Below are 25,729 nucleotides of genomic sequence, written 5' to 3'. Positions count from 1 at the left end.
TATGCTTGATAGTTGAAACCTTCCAAGCTTAGAACAAGGAAACTGGAGATCAGAGGACTCTGTCTTTTGAAGTCTTGCTGTCCAGATCTTGGGGACCATTATCTAGCTGAGTATTTTAAAGACATTATGAATATTCTGTCACAGAATTAGAAAGCTTTATTATTATGCATGACCTGTAACTTGAGCAGGGACAGCTACAGATCAATTCCAAGTAAACAATTGTTTGGAATAGGTGAATTCTGCTAACTTAGTCTTCTGGACTAAAATCTGCAAAATAAAAGATCTGTTTTCAAATAACATTTTCATTGTGGGTTATTAATAAGAGAAAGTATAGCTGTAATGGATCCTCTCCATCCTTGCATTTACCAATTACAAATGATTTTTTAAAAAGTGTACCAATTACAAACAATTTTTTAAAAAGAGATGAGACCACTGCTGTGTCTTTCCTGGCACTGTTTCTCATTCAGCAGGCAATATCTTCTACAGGACCCAGAGGAAAGAAAAAATCAGACAAATGGTGTAGCAAACCAATTGTGCTTCAGGATCCTTTAATTTTCTTTACCTTTCCCCACGTCACCACCTTGACTCCTCCTTGCTTAAGCCTGTCCCTCACTTTTTCTTCTGTCTCCATCCCTCAAGACACCTGGGCAATTAACAGAAAAGTTTTCTTTTCTCATAATTGGACCCCAAATTCAAACTATCAGATGCCCCAAATCTTGAAACCTAGCAGAAGATTTTTTAAGCAAGACTTAAACTTTCACTTCAGAAATTACTAATGTGTAACTTACATTAAGAGCAAGGTTGCAACGAGAAATCAAGTATCCCACTGTTCCTAATTGTGCCTTAATATCAGTACTACCCTCGATCCATCATACTCTTTAATTTTGAGATAACATTGTATAACAATTCAGGTACTACAGTGTTTTGATTATTTCTCCATTAATTTTTAGTGCTATTTTTTGATTTTCATTCAAACACATCAACTGAAATACCTTCATATGAAGAAAGGAAGGTAGGAACATTATAGCACCCTAAAATAATTATCTTTAATATTACATAGACAAGAAAGATCTATACACATGTTTTCACACAAAAATTTGTACTTTTTTTTTTTTTTTTTTTCAGGAATAGAACTTCTCAACTTCTTGGAAACCATAGCAATGAGACAAAGCTTTTGATTTAAATGAATGCATCTACAGCTTGGAGAGAAGACAGTCAGAGTGATCTTGAGATCATCATCTACACTATTTAATTTTTAGTTAACTTTCTGCTTCTTCCAGTTATGTCTTCTAAAGAAAAAACCTGGGTGCTGTTCAGGATCCACTTTACTCCAAGACTCCTCCCAAAAGGTTTTATGGACAAGACAGCACAAAGACACTTTGCCTCTGTTTTACTCTGCCCTTTAACTTTTATCCCAGAGAGCATTTTACTTTCAAGCATAATACTACATGTCTACGTATCAGGCACATTCACCACCATGTTTTAAAAACATCAGGGTGGTGGGATGCGTATAACCATCAGTCTATATCAGACACACACATTGACAACACCAGCTATATCCATGTGACCAGAGAAGATCTGAGGAAAAACTTTATCTGAACTGGACATGGTCAGTCTGTCCTAGAAAGAACAAGTACAGAGTGATGTGGATGCAACCCACATGTTCCTACACCTTGAATGAAATCTTCTATTATAGATACCCACCAAGCTAAAGGTTAACTTGCTCTGATCTATATTTTTGTACCTCAAAGCCTCCTAAATGTCAAATGACCCAATCTGTGTCTGACTGTTCTCCTTTTCTAACCTGCCTACATCTGGCCACCTTCCCTTAGGCTCTGGGTCCTTGGGCTAGAGTATAACCTTCTGCAGCAGAAGTGATTATAAAACATACTATCACTAAGTGACTGCAACATGTATGAACTATAAAGCTTTGCATGCAGAGACATACTCTCATGAGCAGGGCTTCATACCTGCATGCTTTTAAAATTATTTCTGTGTTCTGGACAAGGTGTCTTCATGAATTTCATGATAATTTCATGATAAACCTTTTCCTCTCCAAGAGGTTTTTTTTTTTTAAATGTATTAACAGTGGAGTATTTTAAATTGTTTTAATTTAATTTATTTTAAATGTGCTGTTTGAAAAGAGTTGCTCATTTTTATAAGAATGTTACTTTTTTGTATAAATTGAACACCTTAAAAATTAATTACAAAAACTGTTATCACATGTAGGAACACATTTTATATGTTATAAAAAGGCTTAAGGAAGGCTTTGGTTTTTACAGAGAATGCATCGGTTGCTAAAGATTAAAGGACAGCAGGATCTACATGTTCTGGTTGTTTACTTTTTATCTCTAAAGAAGTGGCCATGAAATAGATAAATGCAATCCCTAGACTGTATCAAGCAATCCATTTCCATATGGAAGAGTGAATTCCAAGGAAGACCTCGCCTTGAGCACCCATGTGCAAGAAATATGGACTGAAACTGGAACAGATCCAGAAAAAGACTATTTGAGGTTATCAGGAAAAAGAGCAGCAGCCTATCATAGGAAAGACTACAAATCATGACTGGTTTAGTCTACCCGACCAAACAGGAGATGAAATAATACTACTGTCTGTAACTCTATTTGGGGTGGTACACCTGAGACAGAAAAGCACTGCTGAAAATAAAGAGCTAGCTAAATGCTGACACAAGAACACATTCTTACCACAAGTCCATTTAGGCTGAAAATTAGAGTGCTTTCAGCTTGAAAACTGAAGTTTTGGAACATTCTTCCAGCCTGAGCTGAGGGGCTAAAACATTACTACTGAATTTCATTAATTATGAAAGGAATCAAATGAGGTAGTTGTTTTCAAGAACTGGGGAATTGATTCAATGCTACAAAAAGTCTGTCTGAGGCAGATAATGCTATGTTACACTTTTCAATAACAGTAACGCAAGTTAATTCCTCTTGGGTGATTCCTGGGCACCGTTAAGACAATGGCCAATGGAATTAATTAAATGGAGCCAAATATCCTTGGTAGTGAGGGGAGCTGCTCATATGTCATAACGTTCTCTTCAACATCAATATTTAAAGCCATCTACTTGGAACCTTTTACTTAATTGAGAAACAATGCAGCATTTAACCCTTCGGTAGTATTCCACCCTTTGGCTTTCAGAGGCACGATCTGTTTATCTGGCACATCAGCAGGCAGCTGGTGGAACAAATAGGAGATCCTAGAAAGCACATTCTTTTTTAAAGCGTTAATAAGTCCTGGCCAGAAGACAGTACCATGCTTTCATCCATTAAGTTGGTCTTTAAATATCTGGGATTTGAGGTCATAATTTAAGTTAAATACATCTTCCAACCTGGAAGGTACAGACATTTAAATGATTTCACCATGGGGAAAAAGGTGAGTCTGGGCAGTAGGTATTCCTATCTAGAGCCTCATTTACAGTCTCTCTAATTGAGCTTAATTTAGACTTTTATAACCTAAAAACCTCCTTATTTCTGTCACATTCCTCTCAAAGTACCAGGAGGACTGCATCTGGATTAGTTATGAATAGTAGTGAAACCTCAGAATACAGTGAAGTGTGAGAATAATTTTTTCTGGCTAGCAATTGGGGTAGTCATTTCAATAATTACTACGAGAGGCTTCAGAATTAGGCTGACAGGAGTGACAGAAAGCTGGGCTGGCTCTTCCTTCCCAAAGAACAAAGCTCAGCAAGTCCTTCTCACTTGCTCTAATTCTGACCTCTCTCCAAAGACAGAAGTCTAAAATATTTCTCATTGCAGTGAAAATAACTGCGTCTATTTAGGTGTTATCAGTTGTCAGCCTATAGTTTTTCCCTGCGGAGGCAAAATATGGAGATGTACAAAACTGGAGATATACTGACGACACAAGTGATGGAGGGTCAAGCAGATCTAACTGTCTACATTTTCTATTGCTTTAAACTATAAAAACCATGACATTCTGCACAATATACAGCAAACTTTAGTTTTACATTCAAATGTAAACAAAGATGTACTTAGTAAGGAATTAAGAGACTGCACCAAACCAGTTCAAGGCATGTTGGATATTTGGGCTTAAAAGTGATAAAGTCAGAAAAAATATCTTTTCCTCATATCACAGGAGTTGGCCTCACTTTTAGTACATGGAAGGAGCACAACTGCTTGACTTCAATAATACCTAAAATGCTCATGATTATTTTGTGATTGCTTTTTCTGAAGCAAGTGTGCATTTGAAACCACCACTACAAATTTTTCCAAAACATAGTTTTCTTAAACACTGTGTCAGTACATGTAGTTCACTAGGAAAAAACTTAAAGTAATCGTGACTGTCCAGTCTCTACTTGCCTCCATATCAAATTTATCTTGAGTGCACATGTAGGAGTTTATTTTGTTAAGAAAAATATATGGTGTCTCTCTCTTCTTTGGAACAAAGAAGAAATATGGATTTGTAACCCCCTTTTTTTTCTTTAAACTTAAGTCCTTCAATAGCGTTTTGAACAAACCTAAAGAGATTTTAAGACAGACATTTTGTATTATAACATTCCCATGGGTCGTATGTATGATCGTCTTTACTAAAGCTCCTTTCAGTCCCAGTTGAATAAATATGCATTTTATTTCACTAATCTTGAAACAACAGGAATAAAGTTTACCCAGGTCTTTTATACCTCAGAGAACAAAACAAATACTACAAATCTTTAGAGAGAAAGGATATACAAAAGGGCTTGAGGTGAATGTTTCAAAGCAAATACTCTTTAAACGATGTGCAAATTATTTCAGCACTTGAACATGATTTATGAAAGGGGATTAGTCCACTGAAACAAGAACCCAGTTTAAACTGTTGGGTTTCAAAGTCAAAGATGAGAAGCGTTTGCTGGAAAAGGCAGAAGAAACCGGATAGTAATCTATAGTGAGGATTTCTGATTGATTTTCTTTAACTAACTCAATCTTACATTAGCTATCACTGTCATTCATACTTAACTGTGGTGGGCAGTATAAAATACCTTCTTTTATGATATAATTCTCCATAAAAATGAAGTATGCAATAGTGATAATTAAGTAATAATGAGGTAATTAATAACTCAGTGACTAGCTCTCTATTTACCAGCATGCCCTGTAAATGAGCACAAGGAATATGAAACAATTAAAGATTATCCAAGCTCAAACAGATAACTTTTCCAGACAGTTGTGTGTCAGTGAGCAGACCAATGAGTCACAGGTCACATCTATAATAATACATTATATTATATTGTAATATTCCCACATACTCTTCACATAATGGGTAAGAGCTACTCTTAAGTACTATAAAAATGATCACTTTTATGTAATTGTAAAGATTAATAAGTGAGCTAACTTCTCATGGTTCTATAATGACCCTGCTGTTCTAGTAGGTAAAGGAAAATTTAATGATCCTGCTCAGATATGATTAATATCTAACTTTTTCCTGACTAAAAATCTGGACTTGGTTCAATAAAAATGAATTAAGTGAACATGCACTGATTTCCCTGCCAAATGTTTATATGGAAGTTGGTTATGCCCAATTTAAAAATATGCTTTTTCAACCCAAATAGTAAACTCTGGAAGGATTTTGGAAAGTGAAGTGGAAATAAAACAAAGAATTAACGAAACATTATATTATAATTGATGGAAACAGGATATTCAAATACAGGAAAAAATCCGTTTTTTCTTGAGAACTCGTCACAGCCAGTTGTGATTTTGGGTGCAACATAATCTCTTATTATCAGTGGAAGTGACACAATTTGTTTCTGAATTTGGCGTGTTTTGTTTCCAAAATGCCAGCATTATTACTTTCTTGTTGCTGAATCAATATTTTCCTAAACTTTAAGAAAGGAGCATACCTACAGTAAATGTTACAGAGAAACATGAGAGTAAAAACATGTCAAAAAATAAGTTTAGTCCCTATAACCCAAATGAATGCTGCCACCCTCCATAAACAGCATCTTGAATTTTCTTTTTGAGGGTTTTTATCAGGATCTGAAGCTGACTGCATTCCTGTTGATGCAATAAAAATAAATGCCATAAACATACAGGCTGTAGAGTGACAAAATTAACATTGCAGTAGGAAACTGCATATTTGCATATAGTTTTCATTTTCCTTTCTGTTTTAATTGTTGTCATTGGTAATACTGCACTAATATACATTACTGTTTTATACGTCTTGGTTTTATTAAAAGTAATAAAACTGACCTATACATAATGCTAACATTGTAATGTAATAATACTCCCTAAATAGCAGCCATTTGGCTTTGAACTTCACATCTAAGTAAAATAAATGGGCTGGGAAGGGGAAAGAATTCAGACCTCATCAGAGCTAGCAAAGAAATGGAGTGATTTCCCACTTCTGCTGCTCTAATTATCCCCCTTATCACAGAGGTAACCCGATGTGGGCGAAGGACTCTGTTAGCTATGGCAGCATCTGGCCCTCGACAAGTTTGGGTGAGCCAGTAAAACCTCTCACTGCATCCCAAAATATGGTCTCAGCATACTGGCCTCTTCACATGTTAGAAAGGAAGAGAGCAAAATCACACAGGTTCCTCGCCATCCACAATTAGGTGGCCTTTTTCTAAGACCTCTAAACAATGCTTTCAACAAAACAAGTTTCTGGGGTTTTTTCCTCCTGTCATTATATAGCTGAAGCCATGCAAACACGTGTGTTTGTACCCTGGGAACCATCCCTTCAATAAACAATAGCCTCAGCAAGGCAGTGTTTGCCACAGAAATATCCAGTCCTGTGCAGGGACAAACTAAACCCTCAAGCAAACCCTCAAAAGAAGCTGTAGCCAGGGAAGGAGAAAGCACCACACAGAGCCAGAAAGGGTTAAAGCATCACCAAATTCTCCATTTTTTCCATCACGTCCACTGAGAGTCCAAAATGGGTTTCTGCTGTTTTGTTTTGTTTTTTTTTTTCCCCACACACATTGTGCAGTCTTAATTATCTAACAAGCTGCATTCAGAGATGATTCTGGATGTTTTAGTAACTACTTAGGAATATTTACATGCCATGCTTTGAGTTTCAAAATTCATCCTTCTGAAGTAAGGAAAACTGAGTGAAATAAGAAAAGCAACTTTGGGCAATTTTAAAGCACACACACAGTCCTTGGCTAAATACTAGGGATGGTGTGCCTGACTTAAAAGTCTATCTTTTAAGAAACCAAAGCAGGTTTCAGAGCCCAGATGACGTTGTAGCAAATACCTCTGAAGGCAAATCAGTATTATGATCCAGAGGTTATTATAGTTTTCTGGATTAAAAAGATGCTAGGAAGCATATTCCCAGCCACTGTCCTGCAGCTATTCCCTGGGGAAACGTGAGGGCTGTGGCCTCCCAAGAGTGATGCTTTGCTCTTTGGGACTAAAAAGACCCATTGCTCCCTGTTGAAAGTGCAAGAGGAATTTAGGTAAGGAAAATATCATTATTTGAGTTGGCCGGTGGCCAGTGTGCCGGGGCTAAAACCCCGATCCTAACGAAGAGCGGAAAGGAATCCCAAGCCTGCTGTTTAATATGCATGACATGTCGGCTTTGCTGTCAACTTTTCCTTCCACCCCTTGCTTTTGCCCGCTTTTTCCACCTGTTGCAACTTGTCCTTATTCAGGCTGAGAGCTGGAATTATCTTACTTCGGTGTCTCATTGTGTCTGGCACAATGAAGCCAGGATCCCCGACTACTCTTATTGAGACACTGTGATCATGAATATCAATAATACTGCACAGCCCATCAAGGCTTTCCTTTTCAGATATATATATATATTTATTTTTTAAAAATCTTGATGCTCTTGTTGTGGGACCTCAAGCTAGAATTCAAATATGGAGGAGATTTTCCAGGATCTGTCACAGGACTGCATGACTAACCACTGGGTTTTAAGTAAAGTGTTCTTGAAGATAAGAAAAATATGCAAGTAGAAACAATAAATATAATGCAATTCAATCTTATCAATTCAGGCAGTTCCAGCTTTTATGTGGCAAACAAGGAGATCAAATTGCATTTATCTAATATCACAGATTTTTTAAATGTCTAAAATATTTAATTATTTTGCTTTGGCAACCTAAAGCTGAGGAACAAATTACTGTTCCCACTACATAAGGAAATAACTGACAACAATTAGTATTTATTCTTGTTGCTTTTGTAATAAAAATAGAATTCCATCACTTTCAAGGAAACCTAAAATATTAATAAGAATGTGATGAACTGAGTAAATGTGACGCCATAAGGAAATGATGGAGAACAGGTTGGAAATATAGTGCTTGGGGAATGGATTGCATTATCAAGCTTGTGATTGTGCATTTTGACAAGAGCAGCCCTCAGATTGATACGGTAGCCAAAGGGCACTCTTCCTACTGCGAAGCCGTTTGTTTCCATCCGGAGAAGGGGGAGTAGAAGGGGAATTGATCCCCTCCAACAATCGATAGCGACTCCAGCCCAGGCGCTTCCACAAGAGGTCACTCCTGAGTGACAGCATTCCCAGATGATGGCCAAAATGCAAACCACAGAGCGACCATGGACAGAAAAAGCAACACTGAGCTTCGTGGAGAGCGCGGAGTTGGTTTCATTGTCCACCACGTGACTCTCCTGACAGCTCCTGCAGTCCATGCACACAGTAAGGTCTCGGTTTTTGGAGAGCTGAACGATTTCTGGGAACGGTGCAATGCACAGATCCTTTCCTTACCCCCCATGCACCGTGACAGCATCTCTACTTTCAGTCTAAACCAGGTGCCTGGTTTCATGTGGTATAAAATTAACGTGGCAGACCACCTACCAGCAGACCCAATTATAATTGGTACTAATTAGGAGGGTTTTTTGGCAACCTTAGGAGAAAAAAACCAAAAACCTACAGTCTGAATGATAACTAAATTACTTGGAAATTATGAAGTCTGCCACTAATTTAAAAAATTATCGGTTTAGAACAACACTTATTTGCATAAAAAGGAGCAGTGCTGCAAGGCAGTTTCCTTGCACCAAATGTATACTTCTTCTAATGGGGGAGGTTGCTAGGGTGAAAAACATATTCTTTCTGACCCAGCATTAGCTGTAAAAATTAAACCAGTGCAATAGTTGGCATCATAAAATAAAGAGTAATCTCTTTCCATGTATTTGAGAGCAGGATCACAGTTTTACATATTTTGGTAATGTTCCCCAAGGCCATCCTTGGTTTCTTCTTAGCTCAAGAAAACTTCAATTACAACATGAGTTGAATCCAAACTGGATGAGAAGCCACTGAAAAGCTGCGTGACCAAGAAGACGGACACTCTGTGAACTTTGGAAATTGAGCCTGGCAGTTTGAGCCCAATTTTCAATGAAATCAGTGTCTACAGCTCAAAAAGCATAACTGAGAATTACCATTTGTCCTTGTAGTGTAAGCAGAAGCTATTAGGATTAAACATAAAAACCAAATTCCTGCTACTAAGTCTCTAGGGGCAGTCTCACCAGTTTTAAATTAAAGAGTAAATTACTGGAATACTTTGGTTAGCATATACCTGTCCTTTGTATAGTTGTGCTGCTAAAAAACCCCAGTGACACAGCAGTACCATCTAAAACTGGTTTTTGCAGCCCTTAAAATGTAGAGAAGGTAAATACAAATGAGTCTGAACTGTCTGAATATTTCATTAAAGATTATTGAGGGGTGGGGGTAGTGGCCTGCTAACATATCAGTTGCTCATTTCTGTGTTTAACTGGAGAAGTTTTAAGCCATTTTTTAAAAATCTCCTTTGTTTGGATCTGACATTGGCAGTAGTCAATAATATAAGAGCACTATAAAATTATTAAATTGTTAAACTTTTTAAGAACTTTATAAACACACTTGCAGATATTGCACATATCTTCTCTGTGCTCTGCAGTCAAACTGGACAATGAAACGACCACCTGTTAACTGCTAACAATGTGTCATTACCAGTTCTCATGCCTTTTTAAAGCAATTTTGGCTCTAGCTGCCGATAATTCTGGCTACGATACTTGTGTGAACATTAAGGGCACAGAAAGCCAAAGGCAGAAAACTGACAATACAGTTTGTGCTTAGACTACTAATAAGTAAGTGAATAATATGATTTTTCTAATTCCACATAATTGCTTGATCTCAAGGGGCCAAAAAAAGTTCTGAATACATATTTTAGAAGCAATCTAATCTACAGTAGTTAAATGCAAGCTTCAATTCAGTGAGATTTCACAGCAGATATTTTCACATTTTTCAATAGTTTAAACAGCATTTAACAAAACGGAGGTTATTCAGCATTCTCTAAGGTTTGAAAAGAAATGTAGGCTAAGTCTCTGTCACTGCTCATATTCACTTTTTCTGTTTTGTCTGACAAATTATCATTTAAAGATATGTGAGAAGTCTAAATAAATAAATAAAAATTCCCTGAGTGCTGAGGCAGTTTATGGGCATTTTACTATTAGCTACAATAAGAGCAGAATTAGACCCTCAAAACTTACCATGCTCTCATTCTTATTTTTCTTCCTCTGAGAAACACACAATACAAAGATATTGGGACAATTTTTCACAAGCTACATTCAGGCTACTTTATAACAGAAAGAAAAACCTTAAAAAAACCCAAATCTCCAAGATAATAGGAAAACAATAACAACAAAAAGCTTTGGTCTGCAAAAAGAGACTATTTAATGAATCTGTATTTGTGTGTGTATGCGCGCATGCATGTGTGCATATATTTATGATTGTGTGGATAATTATAATTAAAAATAGCTATGTTGGATCTTTTTAATGCAACTCTTTTTTTAACATCTAAGGCTTTGATCCTGCACTGAAATACGTGCAGGCAAATTCCTACACAGCACTTCGGTACCTATAGGTATCTTGTACCAGCATGTGAGTCTAAAGCTGTCACGGCGCTTACATTAGAAGCAGTATGTGAATCTCCTGCCAAACAAAGAAGAAAAACAAAGATTCAAGAGAGGGCGGAATTAAAAAAATGCTGAGCGAGTGATTCAGGGTCACCACCAGCTCCTGCATCTACTGCCCACAATATCATGAGCATCTCGGCACAAGCTGGAAAAGGAAAGCCTCAGTGGAGTAAAGCACATCCCTGCTAGTCTTAGATCACTTTCTTTTCTAATCACAGTGGCAAAAATCAACCTCGATCCCTGGAATTTACCTTCTATAAAATTATAGATATATCAGTGATTGTCGGCTAGAGAGGATATGTCAGGTCTTTCAGCCATTCAGTGTATAAATATACAACAGACAAAATTACTCTGGCAATTTGAGGTATTTTACTAAAATGGAAACAAAGCAACTGCAACAGACCATTAACATAGGACTCATGTTGCTTATTTTTAAAAATAAATGGCTTGAATAAATGTCTTTGCTCCTAAACAAATTTATTTTGCTTAGGAGAGAATGTCACCCTTTAGAAGTGTGGAGCTAGTAACTGTCTTTACTTAAATGCAAGTTATGTATATCAGCAGAGAACACATTCAGCTTTAAAATTCTCAGTGATCTTCCTTACATTCTGTATGTAATAAAAATTATCTTACCCTGTAATGGCATAGTCATTTAAAAAGGACAGGAAAAAAAAAGAAAAAAAAAATCAGAAAAGAAAAAAGCCTTACTTAAAGATTTTCTGTGTTCAGGCTTTGGTTCTTTGGATTCAGTGTCTAAGCTATTCAGTAATTCGATGCTGGAGGATCTTCTGAGTTTGAACTCCAAATTTCTCGATGTACAACTCCGTTCCTTTGGCTGGGAAAAGAATATATATATATATGTGTACACATATGTGTATGCTTTTAATAAAATTATTATTTGTAAGAATGAAGCAAGAGATTACAGAATGCCAGTACAGAATCAGAAGCTAACAGACACACACACAGCAAGTGATGCAGCAAGTATATAATTTAAGGAAAGTGTAATGCAAAATTTGTCATATGGCAGAGCTTTTATGGCCCTGACAGACTGATCTTAATTTCTGAGATAAATTCCCATTTAAGTGAGGAAAACAAAAGGCCTACTTCTTTAGGCTTTAGAGACCAAAATGATTTCCACATTGCAGGCTACTTCCAAACGCGTGTAAAGAGGAAGGTTGTTTAAATTGCCTTTCTGGGTAGATAGTTACAGTAAATATTCTTGCAAACACAATTGTTTCAAACACCCTTACAAATTTGGGGTTGAATTCTGCTTGTCTAAGCTTAGAAAAGAGGGGGGGACTTCTCCCTTGCTCTAATTCACTGGCATACAAAGTGATAATTAGGGACCATTAATGGAGAAAAGACTTAAAAATAGAAGAAAAAAGGAGATGATCTTTTGGCTAATCACACGTCTCTTCCCATGACCTCTGGTCAGGTGAGATTTAGCCATCCCAACAGCCTGGAAAGCTACAAGGCTTTACACACTCATTCAGAGTTTTAAAACTGAAATAAATGACACGTATGAAATGGTCACCGAGGGCTTCGTGGTGGCATCCTGTCCTGCACACCCAGCAAGAGCAAACCTTTGTGGGACAAGCCCAGCCCTCGGGTACCCTAACCATGTACAACTCTGCCCTACCAGCCGTGTTTCTGCTGCTGTTGCTCGCTGCTCACTCAGAGCTGCTGATGCCACAATATTACCTTAGTTGCACTAAAAAAAAAAATCAAGTCTATTAGATGTTTAGCTGACTAACATGTGAAAAAAAAAAAAAAAAAAGTATTCTGAGTCTCCACAGAAAACTCCACCCCAAAATCTTCAGTAGGATATCAATATCCTCACACACCCAATGAAATGCACAATATGAAGACATACATGATCAGATCAAACTTTCCTTGGCTGATTATAGCCTCAGGGTAATATAATGTTTGTAGCTCTTTAAGGAAACGGTAGCTGTGTTCAGATTAACCCTTTCAAAGAGGCTGCCTCTGCCCGCTCTGACAATTCCATTGCAGCAAAACCTCTGAAAAATGCAAGAAATGGGGATATTTTTCTCCCACCAGATTCTGCACTGAACAAGGAAAGTCAGTGCCCTCTAAAAAAATACGTTCTTGGATCAGGCAGGGATAGGAGGAAGATATTTGGAATTTGTACTGAGAGTGGCAAAAAAGAAAGAAAAAGCTACAGCTGAATCTGGTTTGGTAATTAAAAACTGTTTTAATAAAACGCAGCCCTGCTTACTTCTAGTAGAAAACCCCCAGCCTTCCTGGGAGAATAACAGCAATCAGTTACAAAGGAATATTATTTGCTAGTGTTATTCTTGTGAATAAGTAATACAAAAATTCATAAAAGGCTCAAATGTATTAATAGTTCTATTGAAGATTATATACTGTAGGCTGCATAAACAGAAAATGCAAAAATTCATTAGTTATTAAGTGCTTGTGTGCTTTTACAACCCTCAGCAAACCAATGTCCTTGTTATTTCAGAGAAATAAATGTAGCGTTCCGTTTCGAGGCAAGAAGCAAATGACATTTTTGTTCAACAACCTTGTTTATCTGACATTTTTTAGTAGATTTGCATATATTTTTTTATATCCTTCAGAGAAAGGAATGTCTAGCTAGCTGCTGACTGCCTAAAACCTGTAGAGATGCCTAAGCAAATGAAGTTGAAATTGCTACATCTTAATTAATAAAGGTAACAGCCAAAACAAATACATACCAATCTGTCAATTGCATTTTTGATAGCGTGGAACCAATCCAATATGAGAAAGTCGATATCCGACTGGAGGAGGAACTCATTTCCTGACACTGTCGTGATCTGGGGAGGGCATGGGCACACATAGGTAAGTAAAGCACACACCAGACAGATGATTTTCTTCTATTTTCTCTCCTACACACTCAAATGCTTTTCCTTTGTACCAAGAATTATCTCCTGGAGTGCTGAGTTACTGAGGAGTTTTGAACCTCTGTCTGAAAACTGTTTTCAATATGTCACAACAAACGAGATATTGTCTCAGCAATGCAACCACCGAACACAAATAGTGCAAAAATAACGGGAATGTGACAAAACTTAACAAAAACCAGGAAACTCCATGTTACAAGACACAGTTCAAATGTAAATCAAAGCACCCTGAAAAGAAATGAATGCCATATGAGAATTAATTCCTGTTATTTTCAGTTTCTATTTCTATTTTGGTATTATTATGCTTATATCTGGTACCTCCATTCTTGACTTTACACATTTTTTATATACCTGTGATTCCAGAGTCCACTTCCCAGCATATTGGTAAAATTAATAATGTCACTCTTTTTCACATTAAAAAAAAAATTACCATCAAAGATGTCTGTAGCAGAGTAATTAGGAGCCCATTTATCATAAAAAAAAAATCCCCAGTTTGTCTGAATAGAAGTCGATTTACATTTTTGACCCACTCACTGGGAATATTTATCAAAAGAATATTCAATCCCCTGATAATGCTGTTTCACTGCCTAACAATATTCGGTGGAAATATGCATGCATATTCTGTTGGTCTGAACTTCTGTAAACCACCGTGATAATAATGATACATCACTTTTTTTTTTACATATGTATATATATCTTTTCACCAGAACAGATCTTCAGGTATTTTACACAACAAGTCAAAACGACCATTTTACAGATGGCAAAACTGAGGCACAGAGCTGTGCAGTGCTTTGCCCCAGGATGGTTCAGCAGAGCCCTGGTGCATGTGGTTCTGGAGCATTATCCAAGACACATCAGTTCTGCGTGTTTGCAGGCAAGTGAATGGAGCGTTACATCCCCACCATGTTTTGCAAGGGGCAGGAGCTCATCCTGCCCACACTCCAAACCAGCTCAGTTCCTGTCAGCTCTGAAACCAAAGTTTTTCTCTTGTTTTTTGTTGTTAAGAGTTGCTTGTGTGAAACGCGGTAGCAACCACAGGTGGGAAATGAACACTTGGGGATGCAGGTTTAGTCTGCACATTGAGATGCTCACGGGGACATGGTATTATTCAAGACCAGAACCTTTTCAGGTATTTTTCAGTGACTGGCTGAACATAGCGGACAAAAGGGATTCCTTTCTGACCAAAGTGTGAGGAAAAGCAGAGCAAAGCTGTTAAGACCTGGCACAGCCTATTTATGTAAATCCATCAACCTGAAGTGCTACTGCTTCTGCCCCATGTCAAGAGTTTTTCCTAAAGCAGAAAAGAAACAACAGATCCCCACCAGCCTGGGTACTCCCCGCATCTTTTTTAAAACTGAAATACTACCAGGAAAAAAAAAAAAAAAAAAAAAGACAAAACAACTTAATGTTTTATTAATTGTTCTATAACCCTCCCTTTATTGAGGAAATGCCTGTAAGGAAGGTTTCCAAAGTCATCAGCATTAAGGAAAATCCTGTCAGCGCAGCTCCAGCGGAGACATCCTGTGAGAGCGCTGCGGAGAATGTGGGAATAGTCCCCCGGCGCGGGCTCGGAGGCTGCCCGGCTGCAGATGTTCATCCCGTCCTGTCCGCACCCGTCAGGAGCAGACCTCCAGCCACCCATTGTTCCCCGTGCACATGGGAGACTTATTTATCGGGGAGATTTTAATTCCCTTATTAGTCCACAGCCATAATGTTAAGCACTACTCACACACTCACCATTCCCTTTATCAAAAGAAAAAAAAAATTCAAAATCCAACTTAAGGTGAGCAGTTGAAAGAGCTGACCTCTAGTTCTGTTCCCATCTCACATGGTAAGGTTTGGGTTCAAAATGTATTATATCACAATTTATTAATGTATACATGCAGATATGAATTAGACTAAACACAGGCAACAATTCAATCTAATGCCTCTCTCCCAGTATAAACAAATGATTATTAAAATTATAAAATGGAATAACATTTTCAAAGTAAGAGCAACATATATAATTAGATTTACTGTATTTTGAAGGCTTAAAAAGGACACAACATAGTTCAGTCTTCCGTTCAGTAAATTCAAGCTTTATTAAAATACAAGTATTCAGCACTGCATAAACATTTGCACTGTATGATATGCAAAAGAGATACTCCATTGCTAACAAGACCAAAGCAAAATACATGTTGAAAGTTTCTTTGTCTGAATGTGTTATTTTGATAATCATATATTATCAGTGTTTTATGAGCAAATCTGTAAAAACAGATCATAGAATGGAGGGAATAGAATTCATTTAAAATATACTTTCTGTAAGATATAGTTCAAGTCCTTTTCTTTCTTTCCTTAGACTAATCTTCAGAGTAACTAGACAGTTTCAAGAAGACTGCTACTGCTCTCTACAGTTTAAATGCATCCACTCCTTAATTACAGTCAGTAATTGACTTTGTTCTGCTCCATTCCAGTCATTCACAGGCAAGCAGTTCCAAAGGCTTTGGCTGGTAAATCCCATTTAATGTGCAGGTTTCCTATCCCACTTTTATATATTACCTCCTTAGGATTTCTGATAAATGGTTCTTGGAAGGGATTGCTAAACCATATTTGCACTTTGAACAATCGAATTTTCAACACCCTTGGGAAAAGACATCAGTAAAGAATGCTAGCTTTGACTAAACCTTGTGATTGAACAATTTATGATCACAGCCCTAAATGATGTATAAGTAACAACAAGCATAAATTGTCCAATATTAAGGCATGCTAACACACCATCCCTGTACCAGGCACTGCCGAAATAAACAGAGGGACCGAAGAAACAAATGAAAGACAGATCTGGGAAAAAAAAAAAAAAAAAGAAAAAGTAAAGAAAAGAAAATGAAGTGCTCTACATAGAGCTGCCAGTCTCCATTGTGCCAGGTACTTCACTTATTTAAATATTTCATGAAATCCCTCTCTCTTTGCCATTTTTGTAAAAGCTACAGTCTGGAATTAGCATTACCTTACCAGGCAGAATTATGATGCTGCTGTCAGCAATAAATACCCACAAGGAATGACAACTGACGTTAACCCTCTTACTTGCAAAGGGTGTGCCCTTCAGGTTGCTTATCGAAGAGCCAGGATGCCTGGATTCTCCCTTTCTTGTTATAGTACCTTGGAAAAAACACTTCAGAGGCTGAATCCACTCACATGGTAGTTCTGCAATGAACTGTAGTACAGTCCTGCTGTTAAGCATTGATCCTCTGAAAATATCGTCTCACCGCAGGTAAATGTGTGTTAACTTCAATACACTGTTGGGCGGCCAACAAAGTGTGGGAAGGGGAGCGGGGGCAGGTGTGAAACACTTTTTATGATATTCTATTTATGGTATATTAAGGATTTCTCTTGTCAGCTTACAAAGCTGCAAATGGAGGGGTGATCTTCTTTTGCATGTCACCATAATAACATACCAAGGTTGTATTCAACAAGATCTTAAGTTATTAAACAAAAAGATACCTATATAGCTCCAGGAAATACGGGAAGCTGGATCTAATTAATACCATTATCATTTTATAATACATAAGTATACCTTGGATTCTACCCAGGATCAGCAGTTCTTAAAAATCCTACAAATCATATATTTTTCCCATGCTATGTTGTGCTCTAGGACGTGCTATTGTGCCATGCATGGCTGTGTTCTGTGCTTCCAAACCTTTACAGATCACCTGGATCACCTTTTAGAACATGTCTCTAAGATTCTTCCCTTTCATGATATACCTACACCAGTGGAAAACAGGAGATAAAAGCCAGGAAAGTGCCATGGGATAAGCCCAGGGTCTTCTGTCCATAGTCTCCCTCCAAACTTTGGCTGTGAAAAAAAATTCTCCTTCATGGTATCCCTCTAGCTCTTTACCAATATACATTTCTACAGACATATTCATTTCTTACATTTATTTTAGCTGCAGAACAGGGATGGAGGCAATTTTAGCAATCCTACTGATAGACACTCTATGGAGATATGGAAAAGGGCAATAAATTCACACAGCAAAACAAAAATACAAAACTGTATTATTGATTCACTCACTTCAAAGTGTACTTATGCATCTCTGGTGGCTATAACTATTATTTGCAGTGATGAACTATTTTCAGACAATGCCAAGAACAAACTTTAGCACAGGAAGTGAAGAATCCTATGGGGAAGGAAAAATGAAGCAAAAAAACCTTCACAGTCTGTACCCTGCAGCAAAAGGGAAAAGAGCAATCGGCTCGGAAAGCCTATGGCTCACGAATAGCTCACGTATGGCCACCAAGAAACCACCACACAGTTCTTATTTCAGCCAAATGCTGAAACAAGCTATTGTTCAACTCCTTCTGAGCGTGGGACAGCCAGAAAAAATGCTCGACTCTTGGGGTGAAGCTTCAGATGACCTACCCCAATGGTTCAGTGTTGGATTATTGGACACTTCTGGACTGTGGAAACCCCATCAGACACTGATCCAGTGCAGAATCCAGTGCAGAAAACCTAAATTTTGATGTCACCTGGGACTCCTACAGCTTGTGGTGAACACTAAGTGATTTAAACTTGGATTGACAGATACCTCTGCGTGCAGAAATTCAATAAAATGTGTTCCTCTTGTTGCACTGTGCATTGGGATTGCTGCCCTTGATATGTGTAGGAAGAAAAGAAATGTGAGTTGCTGGAGCATTTCTAGCTCAAAAGCTAACACTCTTCCCCCTTCCCACTGCTCCCTTCATCTCACCTTGCTCTCTCACAAGGTGTTTTTTTTCAGATCATGTTAAGCATCCTGATTCCCCATAATGAAGAGGAATTTAGGATTTTCCCTCTATTTTCCTGAGATAGTTTTGCAGGATGGGATCTAGCCACGAGCCCATGTAACACAGGACACACCACTCTCCATCTGCATGATAGCCACCAGGGCTGGGACGGGAAAGGTGGGAAGAGAGTCAAGGAGAAAGGAAAAAAAAAAAAAAAAGACAGAAGACTAGGAATATTCTCTCTCTAAATATTCTTTAAAAAAAAAATCATTAGAATATAATATAACTTGAGAATAAACACATAAAACATAGATATTCATGTGTCCACACCCACAGCAGAAGAAGAATTAATTAAAGTTGGGAGACACTATGCTCCTCAGTGGTTTAATTAACTGGAATTGAATTAAACAGGGACAGAGATATGTAAGTTTTTAAAAACATGTCAAAAGTCTAACTGAATTTCTGGAAGTTGATCTTAAATTCTTTCTCACAGATAATCCAGTCTCTTGGCCATGTTTATGCTGAATGAGTGAACAGCAGAAAGGATAAATAAAATATCTCTCTGTGCTGTACCGTAGTGAGCTAATATTCAAGAAATGCAAATAAAAGAAAACAAAAGGATCAGTATTGAGCTGCATTATATTCATACTGCATCACATATCCATTATATGATTCAGCCTATCAAACAGAGGTAGTCATGGTTATGCTGATAGTTAAATTACTTAAAGGACTCTAAGTTGTTTATGACTACCAAAGAAATTTCATTATCAAGCAGATTGTCTGTCTCATATTACAGTCTGGCTTTACCAATCTAGCAGTCCTTTGGATGTCGAGCAAAGTTAACATTGAAGTGATGGGGAAATATCAGCTTGAAAGAAAAGGTCTTCAACCAATCTTTCAAAAAAAATGATATTTGTTAAAAAATTTTGTGAGAAAGTATCTGCCTTGTGTTCCCAATGTTGCTAGATGTTAAGTAAATATATGCTGATTGCAAAAAAGTTGCTTTGGCAACTCTCTTATTAAAATGCATTTGTAACCCCCATCTGTCATGAAAGTTTTGAAAAGTTTGTTTACTTTGGATAGCCGCCTTATCCAGGGTTACCCCAGCATACAATGATAGCAGTCTTCAGAAGTTGTGTGAGGAACAAGCCACTGGGGATACATTTTTGTTTTAATTGGCACACACAAACACTTTTCTGGTCTGTCAAAAAGATCAAGCTAATATGCATGGCGGGTGTTATATTCTCAGCTTTTGGGAGTAGTAAAGCTCCCTTTATTTAAGTAATTTAAATGATAGACTGCAAAAACTTTGCAAGTCAGAAAAATGTTTTATACTTTCTTTGGGAATATTTGTTTTAAGCAACAGAAAATGTTCTACATATCTAAAGATGTTGAACCTTATGTTATAATTACCCCGTTTCTTCTGACTCTGTAAAAATTATTGTGAAAACCAAGCATTGCAAAGAGGCAACAAACAGATCCTGTGTTTTCACAACTTCTGCAATATTAACAATTGTAAGACCAATTGCTGCCAGATGTTTATAAGATGTCTTCAGTTGTGTTACCCTGTGGCATGACTGATTTGCACATCCATTCTCTGGGAACCTCCACGGGGTCATCATATCAAAGCAACCTGCTCATATAAAATAAGCTGCTTTTTAGAGAAATTAACCTAGTGTTTGGGGTATACACATCAATGGCTCTGAAGTGGATTTGACAGTCTGAAGTCTGGGATCAAACATCCAAGAAAGAACAAATTTTTAAATGAAACTGTATTGTACTAGTGACGAAAAGATAATTTTTTTCCTGGTAAATTCCTAGGACTGAGTACTTCAACATAATTTAGTAATAAAATAATGAATTCTGAGACTGTTAAGAAGAAGAAGAAAAAAAAAAATCTTTGAGCCTAATGCTTCCCTTCTGCTGTGCAATGAACTCATAGTACATACCAGTCTCAACTGAATTACATTAATACTAGCAAGGAGAGAATCAGGTCTTCTCTTTGCATTATAAGTCAAATCTTTTCCTTTCCTTCCTGGCTGTGAAGAATCTCACTTGCAGAAGAACTGATTTATATCGCTTTTAAGGAAGATATTGAACAAATGGGAGGTCATGATTAAAGCTGATTAGGCCCTCAGAGACAAGAACTCTTCCTTGGATTTGAAGAGGAGCTCAGGCTGGAGGTCCACAGAGCCTCCCTGGAGGGGGAAAGGTCCAGTGCTCTGCCAGAGATACTGGGACACTTTCACCAGTTTCAAGGATATCTTGTTATTCTCCCTTTTTCATTCACCACTCCAGGTATTATTTCTTGCTGCCCTTGGAGATGTGTGAAAAGAAAATACATGCTGCTGAGCAAAGGGAAAGTTAAGGAAGAGCAAGTACTTTCTGTTAAACATCCAAGGAACTTACTGGGAGGAAGTATTTCCTGCTGATCTGCTACACTGGTATTATGCCCTATGCAAGGCACAGTTGGACTGCTTGGATTGGCCTCTCAAACACAGAGCTTTTCTTCAGAGGGCAAAGAGCAAAAAGGAAAATGTGAGACAGGCAGCAGATGACCATCCTGGATGTCAGACACCTGCGTGCAGCCTCCCACGTACTCCTCCCCATACTGTCCCCTGCTCCATGGATGCACTGCCCTCAGCACGGGAGCAGGATGGAGAGACTTCTGACAGCCTTTAGGCCAAAGTCAGGGGAGATGGAAGTCACCAGCTTGGGAGGCGAGAAAGAAGTACCCCCAAACCTAGCTCAAAGCAGAGAAGCAAGAGATAATACTTAAGATACAACTGAGTCGTGCCTGTGCATAGCAGGAAGTAGGGGAATAGACAATTGCACATTTTGTCCACAGATGAAGGCTAAAGACAATGTATGAATACCTACTGCAAGCTACTTTTCTCCTTGGGATACTATTTTACTGTTATTGCCTTTGCAATCTGAAGCCATATATTACACAGCCACACACAGAGATATTGGCAACAGTTTCTTAGAGAAGTCCTGTCTTTCTTAGTTTTACCAGCTGGACAATACCTAGTGATGAATGGTCCTCCTGTCCAATTTTATATGCATGTTATAACACTTTATGATATATGTGAGTGAGACTTAACGTGGTAAGTCCTTGTAACAAACAAAAGTATCAAAGGGAGAATGAATGCTCTACTTTCGGTACAAGCAAAGATATACATATAAAATATATATGTGCTATGTGTAAAGATTTCATTTCATTGACTCTTATTTTAGCCAGAAATTTATTCATCAGTACCAGAGCATTTTACAGCTACATTATTTGCAGGCATAAGCTGGTACTGGCTTTTAGTATTTCATTTACTGACACATGTCTCCTATTAATAAGTGCTGAGATTGCACAATAAGAAAAAAGAGACGTTCCTATAAGTATCTTTATACTTATAGTAACGTATTTGGCCATGATTATAAGTGTTTATAAAACATTCAAGAATCGTTCCTTGTCTACTTACACTAATGAGAACACCTGTTAACTTTAGAGCTGCACAGACTTATTTGCATTGAATTCAGGTTTTTGCATACTGTACATCACTTTTTGAAACAATTAGATGTTTACAGAGAAATATAGCTAAAAGAAGAACAGCAGCTTGAATGCCCTCCAGCCCAAGTCAATGCTAATCCTGGTTTGCGTGAAAAGCAGAAATCTGCTGAATTATAATACTGACACAAATTCAGTTAGCAGTGAACAAAGGTGTACCTGCAAATCCTCTGATAGCAGATGTTACTTGTGGGGATTGATACCCGCTGTTGAATAAAGCATCTCTTAGAGATGAAACAGCACTACTGAATGGGATTTTTCATTGTTATATTTACTATTTTCTTTTCATTTGGATATTTTCTTTTTTCTTTTTCTTTTTTGGTGACTCAAAACCTCTCTGTGTACTGAGCGTGTAGAACACGCGATCATTTTCCAAAATAGCTGTTTACATTATTTTATTAACTTGCCAAAAGCCAATACAACAACACAAGAATCCTCCTACTGCTAGAGATCCAAAACACCATCTCTGCAGTAGAGGTTTTTGTGGCCTGGGGCAAGGAGGCAGGAGGTCCCTTTCTGTAAAAACAGGTCTACTGAACGGTAAGTGTAATATCCTGCTGCTACATGACCATGCCAGCTATTGTTTAATAACAATGTAAAACATCAAAGTTGGTCCATGATCTGAACATATATTCTGCCAGCTGTGTCAAGTTCCTAAGTGTTGCAGGCAGGAAAATATAATGGTTATTATCTTCCCTTGCATGCAGGGAGCAAACAATCCATAACATCTTTGGTTTGCCTCTTTCCATCTTTATTTGTAGGCGAATATTAGGAAAAGCTAAACAGGATGAAAAATATTTTGAATAAGGCTGTTATATCCATTTAAGAAAACAAATGTTTCCAACTAAACAGTTTAGTTCCAACAGCAACTAAAAATATTTTTATTTTAAAAACTATTTAGTGTTTTAATAAAAATATTGCTGTTGAGACTTAGGACAAAGATGAATACATTTTGTCAGCTATCTGGACTCTAGTTTCTAAGAAGTCGCAATCTTGTTAGAAAACTTTCACTCGTAACACCATACATACGGTTCTTAACTGGGAACAGAAGAATATGGATATTTCAAATACATTTCCTAAAAGGCTAACAGACTATGAATCTTTCTTACACAGTTGTGGGTTTTTTTCATTTGGGGATGAAGTTATTTTTGTATATAAGTAGCATCACAGTATAGATAGTCTGGAGACAGTGTTTTATTCAAAGAATAATATCTTCTAATTTTTGAAATTATAAATTCTTGTAATATGAAAAAAATGGATCTTTGTATGTCTCCAAATTCTCATGATAGTTTCAAACCAGTTTTCAAGTGTTGGAGGATCCTGGGATTTTTCTTTAGACATTCTGGAACTGCACTGACAGCACTGGAAATGCACTGGTCTTTAAATTTAGCAGCTACTCTACGTAGTAGTGTAGTAAAAACAGAAGGTTACTCAAAATGTTATTTTAAAATATCACATAACCAAAATATCAAATTATCTTTTCACAAAAGGTGTCTAAGGGGAGCTTTTCTAGGGAAGGAGAACATAGCTCAGAACTCTGAATTTAGTCAGCTAGCGGTAATTGGGTGAAAAACTACTGAAATATTTGACTGTGTAGCTCACAAACAAGGCAACCTACTTTGAATCTGTAATGTATTGGTTTTTAAGAAACACAGTGAAATTAGAAAAAAAATATAAGAAACACATGCCTCCTCTCTAGATCTTTGAGTTTCTGGTATGCACTGGGTTATACCAAACACCAAACATTAAAAATAAATATGTTATTTTAAAAATATGTATAGTTCTCACAAGTAGCTGAATTTTTTTAATAATGTAGGCTTTTCTCATGTATTAGAACATGATGTACAGTTTGACATCTGTCAGTCAAGCTTCTGGCTATCACACTGGGCAATCTGGAGGGATGCATCACAATGTGATGTGGCATGCAGAAAAATTGAAAAACTCCATTTTTCCAAAATAAAAATCACATCTTCTAGTTTTAAATAGAGAGAATGATTGCAAAATATTTGGCCATCAAGACTGTAAAGATTGAGGTTGGATAATCAATAACGTTTGTGGTTGAATTACCCACTGATAACAAGCAATTTCCTGCTATTCGTGAGGGGAATTGGGAAGTGGTTTTGGGGAATTTGGCAGACTCTCTCTCTCTTTTCTAAATATGCTGTGTCTGAAAGCCTGATACTCTTTTCTATTGCAAGCTTTGGGATGATGCAACATAGGCGAATGCGGGTTTGGGGTGACAGCTCATTCAGGAACTTAGGGGTCTAAATATAAGAGAAGCTAAAAATACCCAAAATTATCAGGCACAGGAATGGCTGGGTATTTGGGTTTGAGTCCTCCATGCCATAAGCATAAGACCATATTTATCTGAAGCTCTGCAACACCGTGATTGTTGCTCCACTTCTTGTCACTAATAAATGTACAGTACACATGACAGGGAAATAAATAGAGTGTTTTAAAACGCATTATGGCCTCCTTGTCCAAAGATGTCATCATTGCATATTAATTCAAGCACTGTGGATGTGCCAGGAGACTTGCGCTTATCCAGCAACACAAACTGCAAATAGAGGAAAGCTGTTACCAGAGCATCTCCCCACAGACTCCTGACCCACACGTTTCTTGCCCTTCCCACCACATTTAGAGATACTGGTTACACTACCACTCTCATTGAACTCAATGGCACATGACAACTCAAAAGCAACATCCTATCAGTAACATACACTTTACACTATGAGTCAAAATGGAAAGTCTTAAGGAAATTGGAATTTCAGACTTTGGTTTCTGAAAGTGTTATATTACCCTGTATTACAATCCCACCCATGACCTAATCCTTGCACCGTTCTCCCACCACTAAAATAATTAAGAAAGTTATCAGATTCTTGACGCCGACAAAGGAAACTGAGAAGTTATGTCCCAGCGATTTGGGTCACTAACTCATTAGACCAGAGCTGGAAGAGCTGACATTCTCTCTACTGCTCGTGTCTATGAGAAGAGACATGTGAGTTTGAACTATAAACAGAACCAATTACATTAACATTTCCCAACGCTTTCAAGAATAAGACTAGAAGCTTTGGTTTGTTTTGCAAAACCATGATCTGCTATGCTAATAAGTCTAAAATTTGATTAAAAGAAAAACATTCAAAGCAGAACCTGGCAGTACAGCTTCTTATGTGCTTTTCTTTCATCTGCTGGAACACGGTAGCCCTGATTCAGCAAGGTACTTCATTAAGCAATATGCAACTTTCAGAGTATGAGTACTTGCGCTGTTTTCAGTCACAAGAGTGAAATGAGCAAATCAGTGAGAGCAAAAATAGCAGAAAAGTTATATTTATTCACAGAGCGAATATTTCAGGGAACAAAAGATATGTTAGTGACAGTCAGTAAGAGCTGCATGTAAATTAACTGCAGAACCACCAGCAAAGTCAGCTATGACTTATAATCCTAACAGCAAAAGAAAGCTATACCTTCTAGCTCAACTGAGAAAAGATAATACCTTTTCAAGGAATTAGAGGGGAAAAAACCCAAAACAACAAAAATCCCCACCACCTATCAGTTCCTTCACTATTAGAAGCAAACCTAAACTAGTAACCTTATCTACCTATTTGAAGAACATAGTATCAGAAAAGAAATACAATTTTGTTTCTTTAACCACTGGCTATACTAGTCAAAACATAGACAGA

At 37.4% G+C, this 25,729-nt stretch overlaps 1 protein-coding gene across 5 annotated transcripts in view; it reads right to left on the bottom strand.

Moving 5' to 3' along the window:
* ARHGAP15 (Rho GTPase activating protein 15) overlaps positions 1-25,729 on the bottom strand; it is a 326,332-nt gene that overhangs the window by 149,127 nt on the left and 151,476 nt on the right. For all 5 annotated transcript variants that reach the window (XM_074873787.1, XM_074873784.1, XM_074873788.1 and 2 more), the window contains 2 exons: positions 13,571-13,669; positions 11,562-11,688 (listed from right to left, as the gene is read on the bottom strand). In XM_074873787.1, the coding sequence (XP_074729888.1) occupies positions 11,562-11,688; positions 13,571-13,669 (226 nt within the window). The remainder of the gene's footprint in view (positions 1-11,561; positions 11,689-13,570; positions 13,670-25,729) is intronic.

The sequence above is a fragment of the Strix uralensis genome, chromosome 6, assembly GCF_047716275.1.
Source record: "Strix uralensis isolate ZFMK-TIS-50842 chromosome 6, bStrUra1, whole genome shotgun sequence".
Lineage (NCBI taxonomy): Eukaryota > Metazoa > Chordata > Aves > Strigiformes > Strigidae > Strix > Strix uralensis.
Note: the sequence above shows the minus strand (reverse complement) of the source record. Positions and strands in the feature narration are given on the sequence as shown.